The sequence below is a fragment of the Salmo salar genome, chromosome 15, assembly GCF_965601325.2.
Source record: "Salmo salar chromosome 15, fSalSal1, whole genome shotgun sequence".
Taxonomy (NCBI): domain Eukaryota; kingdom Metazoa; phylum Chordata; class Actinopteri; order Salmoniformes; family Salmonidae; genus Salmo; species Salmo salar.
Window position 1 is genome coordinate 84,185,155 of NC_138305.1, and position 14,652 is coordinate 84,199,806.

A 14,652-nucleotide genomic window follows, 5' to 3' on the forward strand; every position below is an offset into this window, starting at 1 on the left:
TGTACTACGAGCATGCGCTGACCAACTGGCAAGTGTCTTCACTGACATTTTCAACCTCTCCCTGTCTGAGTCTGTAATACCAACATGTTTCAAGCAGACCACCATAGTTCCTGTGCCCAAGAACACTTAGGTAACCTGCCTAAATGACTACCGACCCGTAACACTCACGTCTGTAGCCATGAAGTGCTTTGAAAGGCTGGTCATGGCTCACATCAACACCATTATCCCAGAAATCCTAGACCCACTCCAATTTGCATACCGCCCCAACAGATCCACAGATGATACAGTCTCTATTGCACTCCACACGGCCCTTACCCACCTGGCCAAAAGGAACACCTACGTGAGAATGCTATTCATTGACTACAGCTCAGCGTTCAACACCATAGTGCCCTCAATGCTCATCACTAAACACCTCCCTCTGCAACTGGACTTCCTGACAGGCTGCCCCAAGATGGTAAGGGTAGGTAACAACACATCTGCCACACTGATCCTCAACACATGGACCCCTCAGGGGTGCATACTCAGTCCTCTCCTGTACTCCCTGTTCACTCATGACTGCATGGCCACTGTTACATTTTTATTTTAGTCATTTAGCAGATGCTTTTATCCAGAGCGACTTACAGTAGTGAATGCATACATTTCATACCATTTCATACATTTTTTTCCCCCTGTGCTGGCCCCCCATGGGAATCGAACCCACAATCCTGGTGTTGCAAACACCATGCTCTACCAACTGAGCTACAGGGAAGGGTACATTTCCCCCAGTCTCTGTGTTGTTGTGGGTTTGTATGTGGGTATTTCAGGAAATGGCTTCCTGGAATCCTAAAGCAGCTGATTGGTCGGCCCCATCGCTGATTGGAGCTCTGACCCCTCCCTCTCGTCAGGGGAACCAGCTGTCTCTCTCAATTACCAACTCCTTCTCCAGCTTGATAAAAGACAGTGTTCCTTCATCAGAAGAGAACTTATTTGTATGTCCTGTGTTGGTTGTTGTGGAAGTTAGTAAAAGTTGTTTTCACTGGACAGCAGTTGAGAAGGTGAAAAGCTTCAAGTTCCCTTGGTGTAAACATCGCTGACAATCTCAACAGCGCCGCTTCAATCTCAGGAGGCTGAAGAAATAAGGCTTGGCTCATAAGACCCTCACAAACTCTTACAGATTCTGTTGGGCTGTATCACCGCCTGGTACGGCAACTACACCACCCGCAACCGCAGGGCTCTCCAGAGGGAGGTGCGGTCTGCCCAATGCATCACCGGGGGCACGCTGTCTATCCTACAGTACACCTACAGTCCCCGACGTCATAGGAATGCCAAAAAGATCATCAAGGACATCAACTACCCGAACCACAGCCTGTTCACTCCGCTATCATCCAGAAGGCGAGGTCAGTACAGGTGCATCAAAGCTGGGACAGAGAGACTGAAAAACAGCTTCTATCTCAAGGCCATCAGACTGTTAAGTAGCCATCACTAGCCGGCTACCAACAGGTTACTCAACCCTGCACCTTAGAAGCTGCTGCCCTATGTACATACAGTAGACATGGAATCACTGGTCACTTTAATAATGGAACACTAGTCACTATAATAATGTTTACATACTGTTTTACTCATTTCATATTGATATACTGTATTTTAGTCAATGCCACTCTGACATTGCGCATCCTAATATTTATATATTTTTTAATACCATTCTTTTACTTTTAGATTTGTGTGCATTGTTGTGAACTGTTAGATACTACTGTACTGTTGGAGCTAGGAACATTTCGCTACACACAAGCATTTTGCTACACCCGCAATAACATCTGCTAAATATGTGAATGTGACCAATACAATTTGATTTGATTTTGTCTTAGTGGTCTGTGTGACTTGTCTGTCCACCGGAACCCTCTGGTGTGCACTGAAGCCTCTCTGACGGGTTGAAGTGCCATGTTCAGAGGCAGCTGGCAGCTGGAGCCTCCCATGGAGGGGTCAACACAACGATGTGCTGGAGCTCAGGGTGGTTCGCCTAGCTCTTCAACAGTTCCAGCCCTACCATTTCCCCTGATCACAGCTATGCTAGACCGGGTCATCTTGATTGGCCACCAGCTGCTATTGATAGCTCCATGCTGGCCGAGACCACCATGGTTCAGCCTTCGGTTGTCTCTCCTCTCGGGCACTCCAAGGTAGCTGCCCATAAGCCCCGACCTACTCTTCAGGCTGGGGGGACACTGTGGCATCCGGACCCGCACCACCTCCAGCTTCGGGCTTGGCCTCTGAGCGACGTTAGTGGACCAGTCTAGGCTTTCAGGACAATGGGGTGAACACGTTGTGGTTTCTTCCACCAATGCATCATATCAAATGTGGTGGGGAATATTCTGAGCCATATGTGCAAACGGTTTTACGGTTTTCACAGACACTGCTTGATGCGGGCCGAGTGGCATCCACATTGAGTGTATTTAGCCGCTATCTCAGCATGCCATGACGAAGGCCAAGAGGGACCCATGGCTGGCTACACATTGCTCGCCAAATTTATGAAGTGAGTTCAATGTCTGTGATCAGCAATGGCCCGCTCGGTGCCAAACTGGAACGTTGACGTGGTTCTGCCAGCGATTGCTAAGCTGCCCTCGAGCCCCTAGAGTTGATGACTTTGAAGCACCTATCCATGCCATTCCTGTTGGCTATTACCTCCACTAAGAGGGTGAATGCCTTTTCAGTGAGTACTGAATGTTTTTCAGAATGGGTCCAAATAACAGGAGTGTCACCCTCTGTCTTAACCGTTCATTGTTATTTGACAGGCGTGAACCGGCCCTTATATTTGTAGGTACTATCGAATCATTGTTGTCCCCCGCCAATGAGGTTGGAACGGCTGTGCTGGGAGTTGCCTCCACTTCCCGGAGTGACATAGCAACTAGGACTGGCCTGAGCTCAGTCCTACGGGACTTTGCTCTATGTCTGGCCCTTACCCAGTTCACTGATTAATCGGGTATTGTTATACCATATTCGAGTGATCCAATATAGTGCTACATAACAAAGGTTACGTATGTAACCACAGTTATGTGTGCTATTGGATCACTCCAATCCTCTGTCAGTTATCTACGGTGCTTTCGAAAAGAACACGAGGTGGAAGTAGTGCCTGCTCGCGGAAAGATACCATATTGGAGTGATCCAATAGCTCACATAAGCATGGTTATATGCGTAACCTTTGTTGTCTTGGGGATGTGGTTTAATGTGGGTGTTTCTTTGCCATTCAATCACAACAAACAAGGCCAGTAGCAAATATTGCTTATAACTAACCCAAGCTAGACCAGAGCCTGAATTACTGACCTCTGCCTGCCCTTGACCTGTTGTTTTACCTGCCCCCTGTTCTAGTAATAAACTTGTTACTTCGACACTGTCTGCATCAGGGTATTCCCTGAAACGTGATACAAGGAGGTGGGCTGAGCCAAGCACTAGCTATTGAGATCATATTGGTGCATTCATTTGCATATTGATTTATTTTATATATTTTTGTTTATTTAACCTTTATTTAACTAGGCAAGTCAGTTAAGAATAAATTCTTATTTACAATGACGGCCTACCAAAAGGCAAAAGAACTCCTGCGGGGACGGGGTCTGGGTAAAAAGAAAAAGTAGGACAAAACACTCATCACGACAAGAGACACAACACTACATAAAGAGAGACCTCTTCCCGTTAGGAAACGCCTACTCTGTGAAGCGTGCGTGTGCAACTCAATTCGCCCTCGCATTCCTTGTAAACAATGCCATTTTTTAAATCGTTGGCAAAGGGTAAAGTCTACAAAACGCAGTCCACTCTGTTTGTTATAGATTTTAGTTTTGGAAACAGAAAACTGTATGGAGATCAAATATTTAATCGATGAGAAAATTAGCAGAATGTCGGCCAAAATCGATCTCGCTCCATCTTCTCCCGCTGCCGGCCACTGGGCTTTGTCTCATCACCATACTTGGTATATTTGGTAGTGAGTGGAAACGCCAACCGGATGATTCACATTCATACATCCAGTAAAATATATCTGGCTCATTGTTCTATCTACGCCAGTAGTGAGTACAGCGAGATAAGCAAAGTTAGCTTTGCTACGGAGCTAACTAAGTTTGAAGTTGAGGACTTATCCCCACCTGATTGACTTGCCATCTCTCAAGATGCTGAGCTAATTCAGTTCTACAGTATGTGTAGGCTAAAGCCTGCGCTGACCATGTGTTTAGCCAAGCTGACAGTAGCTAGCATAGCTTGCTGATAACTGCAGCTGGCAATCCTATCTACTGTAGCTATTTCTCTGTCAAATCAATTTTGGCAAGATAGCAAAAGCTAGTGTCAGGAATGTGTTTTTTAAAGACACTCTTTCTTCAACACCTTGCTAGCTTGCAACTTAGCTTCAACGTTTCATTGCGTCATGTAAATGGTGGCAGGTAGCCTAGTGGTTACCTGCCGCTGTTACCTGCTCGATCAAACCCTCAAGCTGACAAGGTAAAAATCTGTCGTTCTGCCCCAGAACAAGGAAGTTAACCCACTGTTCCTAGGCTGTCATTGTAAATAAGAATTTGTTCTTAACTGACTTGCCTAGTTAAATAAATATGTTACAGTGGAAAAGGTATCAACTGTGAGTTGAATTCCCAGTCTTGAGTCAGCTCAGCTGTCCTACAACACAATATTATATCTGGCTAGTCTTGTCTCGTCTCTCCTTATGTGAGCTGTTAGATCTTTCCCGTGGGACAAAGCCCAGAACTACTAATCTCCCTACAACAGGTGAAGGCTACAACGTGGACATTGCAAAAACATAGCCCAGCTTGTGTAGATACATTGACTAAAAAAAATAAAAAATAAAAAAGAATCGATGGGTGTTCGTGCTACAAAGACAAAACGTTACGCTGCAAGTATCATATTGGTGTGCTTATAAAGACAGTATGCCTACACTTAGTTTTATTTTCTAAGTTGTGTGTAGAGTACAACTTCACCTGTCTAACCACACACTAACATGCACAGCACTCTGGGTGAGGTTCTGTCTCCAAGTCTCCAGTGGGTGATTAAGTCCCTTCAATCTATAGTATGTCATGTATTACAGGTTATAGACAGGTGCGGTCAGGTGGCAGGATGGGTAGAGTACATGACACTTCATACTGGATGACAGTTTGCCTCAACCCATGGGTCCAGCAAGCAGAGTTCAATAACAACAGGCAGATGTGAGATGCAGGAGGATGGCACTCTTCTCATACCACTCTGTAGATTACTGCTTAATGACCAATTCAAAGTTTCCTCCAGGAGGATGCTTTGCACCAGTAAGTAGCCTACAGAGTAATATGAGAAGAGGGCAATTGCTGAACTTATGTAGATACTCTAAACTAAGTATTTTGATAACTTTCCAGTGTAACAGTTCCATGTAGAATAAACCATACTTCACATAATACTGTGGAAGCAGTGTTCTGCTAATAAAGAATGTGCAAATATGATACTTTCCTGTATGGTGTCCCGTATAAAACAGGAGTTCCCAGACATATTTGAAGAATACACAGGAATAAAAAAAACTACCAGAGGCGTACACTGCACTTTCAACGCATTATCATCCACACTGCACCAATCCATTTCACTGCATTGCTCATCACACCAGTCTAGTTACAGTAAATATTGCATAATGTTACTGTAAGGGAGTGCGTAACTGGCGGCAGGGAGAGCAAAACTCGGTAATCAACGCAGCAGTTTTATTCATAAAAACCACCGGTAACCAGAACAACAAACAAATGGGTACAAAATCCGTCGCGCACCAGAGACAACGTGCACATGCACTTACCATAAATAATTCCGCACAAAGACATGGGGGGAACAGAGGGTTAAATACACAACATGTAATAAGAGAAATTGAGACCAGGTGTGTGAGAAGACAAGACAAAACAAATGGAAAATGAAAAGTGGATCGATGATGGCTAGAAGACCGGCGACGCCGAGCGCCGCCCGAACAAGGAGAGGAACCGACTTTGGCGGAAGTCGTGACAGTTACATTTTGTTTTGGAGTAGAAATATTAAAATAATTGATCTAAAATGCCTAAAGTCAAACACTTCACCAAATTTGTATGCATTAAGTTCCAGTTCATAAAAAAATGTCTCAGATTAAAGTAATAAGCTGAAAGGAAGTGAACAATGTTTTTATTTCTTCAGGAAATTACACTATTATGAAAAGTGTAGTCATAATAAACTACTTTGTTACTGATGGTTCATGAAGGCTGCACAGACACATGACCAAAGGCAGTGAAATCACATTGCTAGAAATTGACAATGTGTTGACAATGTGTATTCCCCTCCAGACTTGTGGTTTGATGGTTGTTGAACATTGAGTTGTCTTAAGTCCTCCTCAAAGCAGTCAAAAGATTCTGAAAAAAACTCTGAAATTTAGAGAAAGCATTAGAGCTGACCAAAGTCCATTTGAAATTGATATTGTAACTGTGAAAGCAGTGTTAATAAGATATTACCTATGTGTCACATGGAGGAACATTCATACAGGCCAGACTTTGTTTTGGGTCCTTCAACAGTGTACAGTTCGCAAATGGTGTCCCATCAAAGTATGCTTTAACCTTAATATGAAACCCTACTGTCTCACTGGCAAGGAAACAATAGCAAATAAAAAGTTAGATTCACCTAATTTACACCTGACACAGCAAAACACAGCAGAGTGCATAGATTTCACACTGCACCAGATAATCCTGAATGTGCCACAGAGACCAAGCCATGCATAAATCGTATATAGCCTATTTATTAAGAGGCATAGGAGCAGATACACACAAACTACTTGGTTAATCAGGGAATAGTATATATTATACAGTCTCCTTACCCATATTCGGACAGATCAGGTATGCATGTTCGTTCTCTGGTCCTTTTGGCTCCTTCTCCACAGGGGGGCTCACACTGACTCCACTCACTCCATTCACTCCACTTACCATCAACTAAACACAAGTGAAGCATTATGTGAGGAATATTACTTCTTAAGCTTACCATTTTCTTCCCAGTCTAAACAGTTGACACGTATATTATGAAAACATTTTGTGACGTTTTTGTTCATTTTGGTTTTCGGCAGCATTAGGCTGTATTTTATCTGGCTGTTCGAGCACACAATATATATTTTTTAGGCTTGTTGGAGTTTGGTAGCTGAAGTTTACGCCCCTTCATCTGTGATTGGTCAACAGTAGGGATTCTTCTATGAAGTGTTTGTCATTCAACAACAAATGACTAGTTTTCATACACATTTTCTAATTTGAGAAATACTGCCCCAAACATCTTAGTTAAATGTCCAATTGCGAGACTAAGACCTCCTCTGCAAAAACGTCAAAATTAATTACAGATTTATAAAGTTATCTAGGATTAATTCTGACTATTTTCAGGAAGTGTACTTGTTGCTACAGCGTCTCAAGTGGGACAAACAGTAATATTGCCACTTTTTTCTTGTTTTTCAAACGAAGGTATTTTAAGGGAGTATGCGAACACAGACGATCACTTCGCCTAGCCGAGTTCAGCAAGGAGCAAACCAAACCTATGCATGTGGATGCCTTTAGCCTACTGCATATGAAATGCATAATTTGTATAATCCAATTATCACTGCAAAAACATTCAACACTTGGGCTGAATAAAATGTAATGAAAGAAAGCAAACAACACGGCTTAATAAATGGAAGCTAAAACTTGTTTAACTTACAGTCACAAAACTTAATGTCATAGCAGGCCCTGTAGTCTGTAATCTTTCCTTCACACGTCTTCCCATCAAAACCTGCATGTTCACACCATCTTTGCCGTCTTTGCTGTCCACCAATTTTTCGACAACGAATTTTTCCTCTATTAGATTTACATTCTTCCCATTTCCCCCACTGCGACCACTGACCATCCACTGTTGGACAAAGAAATAACTATTATCCTCATGGGAAGTCTTTCAGTTGTTAGGAGGACTAGAAGGATACAATGTTTTCACTACAGAGTACCATATACAGTAATAGTATTACTGTAAAAGTGTATAATATTATTCTAATTACAGTGACGAAATAAACATCTAAACTGAACATCAGCTGTTGACAGCTATAATCCTTCTAAGAGAGGCAAAACTTTATCAAATGGCTATTCTGCTAAAAACAATATTTGCTCAAATAATTGATGAAATGGGCAAAGGGAATGGGTTCTCCTCCGGCTGTCAGTAGTTTACCTGGGCAATGGTTTTTGGTATTGCAGATTTTTTGGTCTTTATTGGATCCAGAGCAGGGCAGACCTCCATGTTTAGGGGCTGGGTTGTCACACTGTCTGAGCATTTCATGAATCCCCACCCCACAGGTAACGGAGCAGGAGCTGGGGGGGCCCCACGGCCCCCAGTTACCATTCACTGTTGAGGATAAAGAGGGAGGTTTGTTTTACATACACTATGAGTACATGTCATTGCTACATTCTGTGTATGTAAACAAGCAAAGACTTTAGGGTAGCAGTCAGAACCTCAGAGGAAAATAGGATTGCTTTGCCATGCCACTTACCAGGACAGAAAGGAAGCTCATCACAGGTCCTAGTGTTGCTCCCTAACCCAGGGCATTCATCACCAGGGGGCACTGAGGACGGTGGTGGGTTGTTGCATGATCTGTTGCGCCGCTGTGTAGGTTTGGGTAAATTCTCTCCCCCACAAGTGCCTGAGCATGGCTGCCAGCCGTCCCAGTTAGACCAACCACCATGAGCTACAGTCAAAAGAAGAGAGCGGACTTACTCCAGTGAAAAGACATGCCAAACTTGTATCATATATGGTGACGGTTACTGCACATGAAGGAATAGTGTGTATTGTCTAAATCCTGATGATCTTTACTTGGACAGATGCGATCAACCACGCAGGGTTCCTTCTCTTCACTTGGACCGTCACAGCTGCCTCCACATCTAGGTTGGGGTTCGGTGCAGGTCCTCACTCTGTTTCTTACGCCCTTATTACAAGTCACTGAGCAGGGCTGCCACTGACCCCACTTACTCCATTGGCCTTGTTCTTAAAAATGTTAGGCAAGATCATCAAAAGAGGCCCAAAATACTTTGACTTCAGATATTTTTTAATTTATGTTCCCTGTCTGTTAGAGGGTATGTACCTGGACAACAGCTTGAATCAATGCAGACTTTGGTCTCTAACGCGAGTTTCTGAATCTCTCTATGGATAGTCGTCTGAGCACATTTTCCCTGTCCCTGGCATTCTCGTCGTCTCTGCGAAACTCCCTCCTTACAGGAGACAGAGCAGCGGCCCCAAGCAGTCCATTCAGACCATGAAGGTGGCCTACAGGTGTTAAAAAACACAACAAATCACATCCTGCACTGGGACATTGGGATGTTCAAATCTGAAACTCATTGACACCAACCTGGTCTTAGAGCATTTCGTATTATTCTGTACTCACCCACAAGACTTGCATTTTCCGTCTGCTCCAATGTATCCGTAGTGAGGGTTAAGACAACAGTCATCCATTGTCACTTCTCCCAGTAGCCAGAGATCGTCACAATTTCCAGAATCAAAGCTGCTGTAACAGTTCACCTCCTGTGAAACTGGAAACATATACAGTTGAAGTCGGAAGTTTACATACACCTCAGCCAAATACATTTAAACTCAGTTTTTCACAATTCCTGACATTTAATCCAAGTAAAAATTCCCTGTCTTAGGTCAGTTAGGATCACCACTTTATTTTAACAATGTGAAATGTCAGAATAATAGTAGAGAGAATTATGTCTTTCAGCTTTTATTTCTTTCATCACATTCCCAGTGGGTCAGACGTTTACATACACTCAATTAGTATTTGGTAGCGTTGCCTTTAAATTGTTTAACTTGGGTCAAACGTTTCAGGTAGGGCTTTGTGATGGCCACTCCAATACCTTGACTTTGTTGTCCTTAAGCCATTTTGCCACAACTTTGGAAGTATGCTTGTTGATCATTGTCCATTTGGAATACCCATTTGCGACCAAGCTTTAACTTCCTGACTGATGTCTTGAGATGTTGCTTCAATATATCCACATAATTTTCCATCTTCATGATGCCATCTATTTTTTCAAGTGCACCAGTCCCTCCTGCAGCAAAGCACCCCCACAACATGATGCTGCCACCCCCGTGCTTCACGGTTGGGATGGTGTTCTTCGGCTTGCAAGCATCCCCCCTTTTCCTCCAAACACAACGATGGTCCTTATGACCAAACAGTTCTATTTGTTTCATCAGACCAGAGGACCTTTCTCCCAAAAAGTACGATCTTTGTCCCCATGTGCAGTTGCAAATCGTAGTCTGGCTTTTTTATGGCCGTTTTGGAGCAGTGGCTTCTTCCTTGCTGAGCGGCCTTTCAGGTTATATCGATATAGGACTCGTTTTACTGTGGATATAGATACTTTTGTACCTGTTTCCTCCAGCATCTTCACAAGGTCCTTTGCTGTTGTTCTGGGATTGATTTGCACTTTTCGCATCAAAGTACGTTCATCTTTAGGAGATAGAACGCATCTCCTTCCTGAGCGGTATGACGGCTGCGTGGTCCCATGGTGTTTATACTTGCGTACTATTGTTTGTACAGATGAACATGGTACCTTTAGGCGTTTGGAAATTGCTCCCAAGGATGAACCAGACTTGTGGAGGCGTACAATTTATTTTCTGAGGTCTTGGCTGATTTCTTCAGATTTTCCCATGATGTCAAGCAAAGAGACACTTAGTTTGAAGGTAGGCCTTGAAATATATCCACAGGTACACCTCCAATTGACTCAAATTTTGTCAATTAGCCTATCAGAAGCTTCTAAAGCCATGACAACATTTTCTGGAATTTTCCAAGCTGTTTAAAGGCACAGTCAACTTAGTGTGTGTAAACTTCTGACCCACTGGAATTGTGATACAGTGAATTATAAGTGAAATAATCTGTCTGTAAACAATTGATGGAAAAATTACTTGTGTCATGCACAAAGTAAATGTCCTAACCGACTTGCCAAAACTATAGTTTGTTAACAAGAAATTTGTGGAGTGGTTGAAAAACGAGTTTTAATGACTAAAACCTAAGTGTATATAAACTTCCAACTTCAACTGTAGATCATTCATTGATTCTAATCAATGCTTCAATCATTTTTCAAGTATTTCACCATATTCATTTTTTAATTAACCTTTATTTTATCAGGGAGTCATACTGACACCAAGGTCTCTTTTACAGATGAAATCAAACTTTATTTGCCACATGCACTGAATTACAGAAAATGAACACATCAAAATAAAAATACAAAATGCAAGCAGAGAGAACAACATGGTCATGAATAAGGTCAGTAATTTAAGAACATTTTGAAGATTGTTACACAAATAAGGTGTAAGAAAGATAAATCAGATTTTAGTTAACTCAGCGACCGAAGGAATTTCCAGAGTTAGCCATCCCTTAGACCAGGTAAGTTTAAAGTTTAGCAATGATGTTAGTTACAGTCAAGTTTTTGTAGAAGGGATTCATACATGAAAACATAGCGATGTATCAACCTACGTGACATCAAAGAGAGCCAAGCAAATTTCAGGTAGAGAATGCAGAGATGAGTACCGAAACTGTCACCCGTAATAAAGCGCCCTTGATAAACTGCATCTAACGGCTTTAATAAAGTGGCAGCTGCATTTATACATATGTCGCTATAGTCTAGGACTGATAGGAATGTAAACTGAATAATCTGCCTTCTACTTCTACTATTTTGCAAAAGGCATGAGCTATTTCTATAGAATACATATTTACTTTCAGTTTCTTAAGTAACTCATCATTATGCATTTTAAAAGACAGCTTTTCATCTATCCAGATGCCCAGATATTTGTAATCAGGGACACGATCAATAGACACCATCCAAAGTACATATGTTTAAATTATTTGTATGAGCTCTAGACAACAACATAGACTTGGCTTTACCTGTATTCAATATTAATTTCAGGTCAATAAAGTTTATCTGTAAAACAGTGAAGGTAGACTGTAGTTCAGACCAGTGACGACCTGTCATTAAGGGCAGGTGGGGCAGAGCCCAACCTGTTTTGAGCCCCACCTGTTTAGCTAAAAAATAAATATATTTATTTATTTCTCCCTGTGTTGCATTTAATTTTGCCATTTAGACAGTGGCTTGCGAAAGTATTCACCCCATTTGGAATTTTTCCGATTTTGTTTCCTTACAACCTGGAATTAAAATTGATTTTTGGGGGGGTTTGTATCTTTTGATTTACACAACCTGACTACCACTTTGAAGATGCAAAGGCCATTCCAAGACATGTAAATGTTTCCCCTTAAACCACTCGAATGTTGCTTTAGCAAAAGGCTCAAGGTCATTGGCCACAGATAAAATTAAGTTTTATCTACCGTAGCTTTGATTGGACTGATCATGTCAACATCATACTTTGAAAAACTTAGCTAGCAAGCTAGACAAGCAGTCATCATCATGAATCAAGTTGACAATATACTGGAAAATCTTTTTCAATCCTTGTCATATGAAGAGAAATTATAGATTAAACGTATCGGTGTTCATCGGCCATTGGACATAAACATTACACAACAAGTTGGAAATCACAAATTCAACAATGTGCGGTTTGGAAGGAATCATGTACAGTTAACCACATCATTTATAACTAGGGATGCTGCAGAGATAGTGCTATGACCTGGTCTAAAACCCAACTGATTTACATTTGGAATACATTTCAAAAGAAAAGATCCTAGCTGAGAATTAATCAAGGATTCAAATATTTTAGCTAGGCAAGAAAGAAAAAAATTGGGCGATAATGATTTAGGACACAAGGGTCACCACCTTTGTGAAGGGGTAGTACATGTGTAACAGTATAGCTTCCGTCCCTCTCCTCACCCCAACCTGGGCTTGAACCAGGGATCCTCTGCACACATCAACAACTGACACCCACGAAGCATCGTTACCCATCGCGCAAGGGGAACAACTACTTAAGGTCGCAGAGCGAGTGACGTCACCAATTGAAACGCTATTAGCGCGCACCAGCGCTAACTAGCTAGCCATTTCACATCGGTTACACATGGGCCGGATTCCAAACCTTGGGGATAGTACCAGATATAATCGTCAGATTAAAAATATGGGTTAATGATTCATCAATCAGGGTGGCCGAGAACTGCAGTAAAAATGGATCAAGCACATCAGCCTTAGTGATTCTTTTTTTACATCAATCTTAAGCAAGGCATCTAGCACATCACAGGTAGCAAGTTGTTGAAATGAAAACAGAGATTCACTAGAAGTTGACGAGTTAACCGTCATGTTGGCTAGAGGCTGGCAGAAGGAAGAGCAGTCGATTGACTGATCAGGGTCAATTAAACCACCGTTTCTCTCAAACAAAAAGCCTGCCAAGATAAAATGATTAAAAGCATCAGTTATGCCATTCTTCTCAGTTATGATGCCAGAGTCAGAATTGAAAAGTAACGTGGTGTCTAGCATTATAGTGAAGTGTTGTGTTCACAAATCAATATTTTTAAATATCACATTTATTCTAGTGTTACTTAAACAACAATAGTAAAGGCACTGACCTGATTCCTTTACTGTCATCAGCAACACTAATGAAGTCCACAACAACTGCACCATTTCTCTGTCTTTGTCTATGCCTAGTACTTCTTACTGTAAGCTCTCTTTCCACTCTCTCTAGCAGGCTTATCTGGTTAATGTTTCACTTTATTGGAAAAAAACTGGAAAGACGTGCATCCCATTCCCGTAAGGTTAATAAACTCCCCAGTAAGCACGGACCAACGCCAGTGTCTTTTGGACGTCTTTTTTTTGGTCCAGACCTATTTTTTTTCTGGTCTGGACCGGCCTTGATTTCAACGTCCATGGATGTAGATTTTTGGTCCAGTCTGGACGGGCCTTCATTTGGCCAAAACATGTTTGGTTCAGATTTGGTCAATCATAGATGTCTATGTTTCACAAGTTTGGACAGTACAGCATACAGTACAGTACAATACAGTAGAGTGCAGTACAGTAAAGTACCATTGTACTGTATTAAACTCTACTGTGCTCTGCTGTACTGTCCAAACTTGTGAGACATACAGTACCAGTCAAAAGTTTGGACACACCTACTCATTCCAGGGTTTGTCTTTATTTTTACCATTTTCTACATTGCAGAATAATAGTGAAGGTATCAACACTATGAAATAACAGATATGGAATCATATAGTCACCAAAAAAGTGTTCAACAAACCAAAATATATTTGATATTTTAGATTCTTCAAAGTAGCCATTCTTTGCCTTGATGATAACTTTGCACACTCTTGGCATTCTCTCAACCAGCTTCATGAGGTAATCACCTGGAATGCATTTCAATTAACAGGTGTGCCTTGTTAAAAGTTAATTTGTGGAGATGATTTCCTTCTTAATGCGTTTGAGCCCATCAGTTGTGTTATGACAAGGTAGGGGTGGTATACAGAAGATAGCCCTATTTGGTAAAAGACCAAGTCCATATATGGCAAGAACAGCTCAAATATATGACAGTCCATCATTACTTTAAGACATGAAGGTCAGTCAATCCGGAAAATGTCAAGAACTTTTAAAGTTTCTTCAAGTGCAGTCGTAAAAACCATCAAGCGCTATGATGAAACTGGCTCTCATGAGGACTGCCAAAGTAAAGGAAGACCCAGAGTGCTTCAGAGGATAAGTTCATTAGATTTAACTGCACCTCAGATTGCAGCCCAAATAAATGCTTCGCAGAATT

The 14,652-nt window shown here is 41.8% G+C and overlaps 1 protein-coding gene across 2 annotated transcripts; it reads right to left on the reverse strand.

The window, feature by feature from the left end:
* Window positions 1–6,106: 6,106 nt before the first annotated feature.
* Window positions 6,107–13,637, reverse strand: LOC106572045 (properdin). Of its 2 annotated transcripts, none has more exons than XM_014145767.3 (10): window positions 13,478–13,637; window positions 9,368–9,512; window positions 9,068–9,249; window positions 8,800–8,970; window positions 8,480–8,674; window positions 8,161–8,334; window positions 7,663–7,851; window positions 6,806–6,917; window positions 6,447–6,573; window positions 6,107–6,347 (listed from the first exon to the last, which is right to left on the reverse strand). In XM_014145767.3, the coding sequence occupies exons 1-9, from the start codon at window positions 13,530–13,532 to the stop codon at window positions 6,447–6,449; spliced, it is 1,350 nt and encodes a 449-aa protein (XP_014001242.1). In that variant the 5' UTR covers window positions 13,533–13,637; the 3' UTR covers window positions 6,107–6,347. The 2 variants fall into 2 exon arrangements, with proteins under 2 accessions (XP_014001242.1, XP_014001241.1); XM_014145766.3 differs by having other exon boundaries at window positions 6,107–6,359.
* Window positions 13,638–14,652: the final 1,015 nt, after the last annotated feature.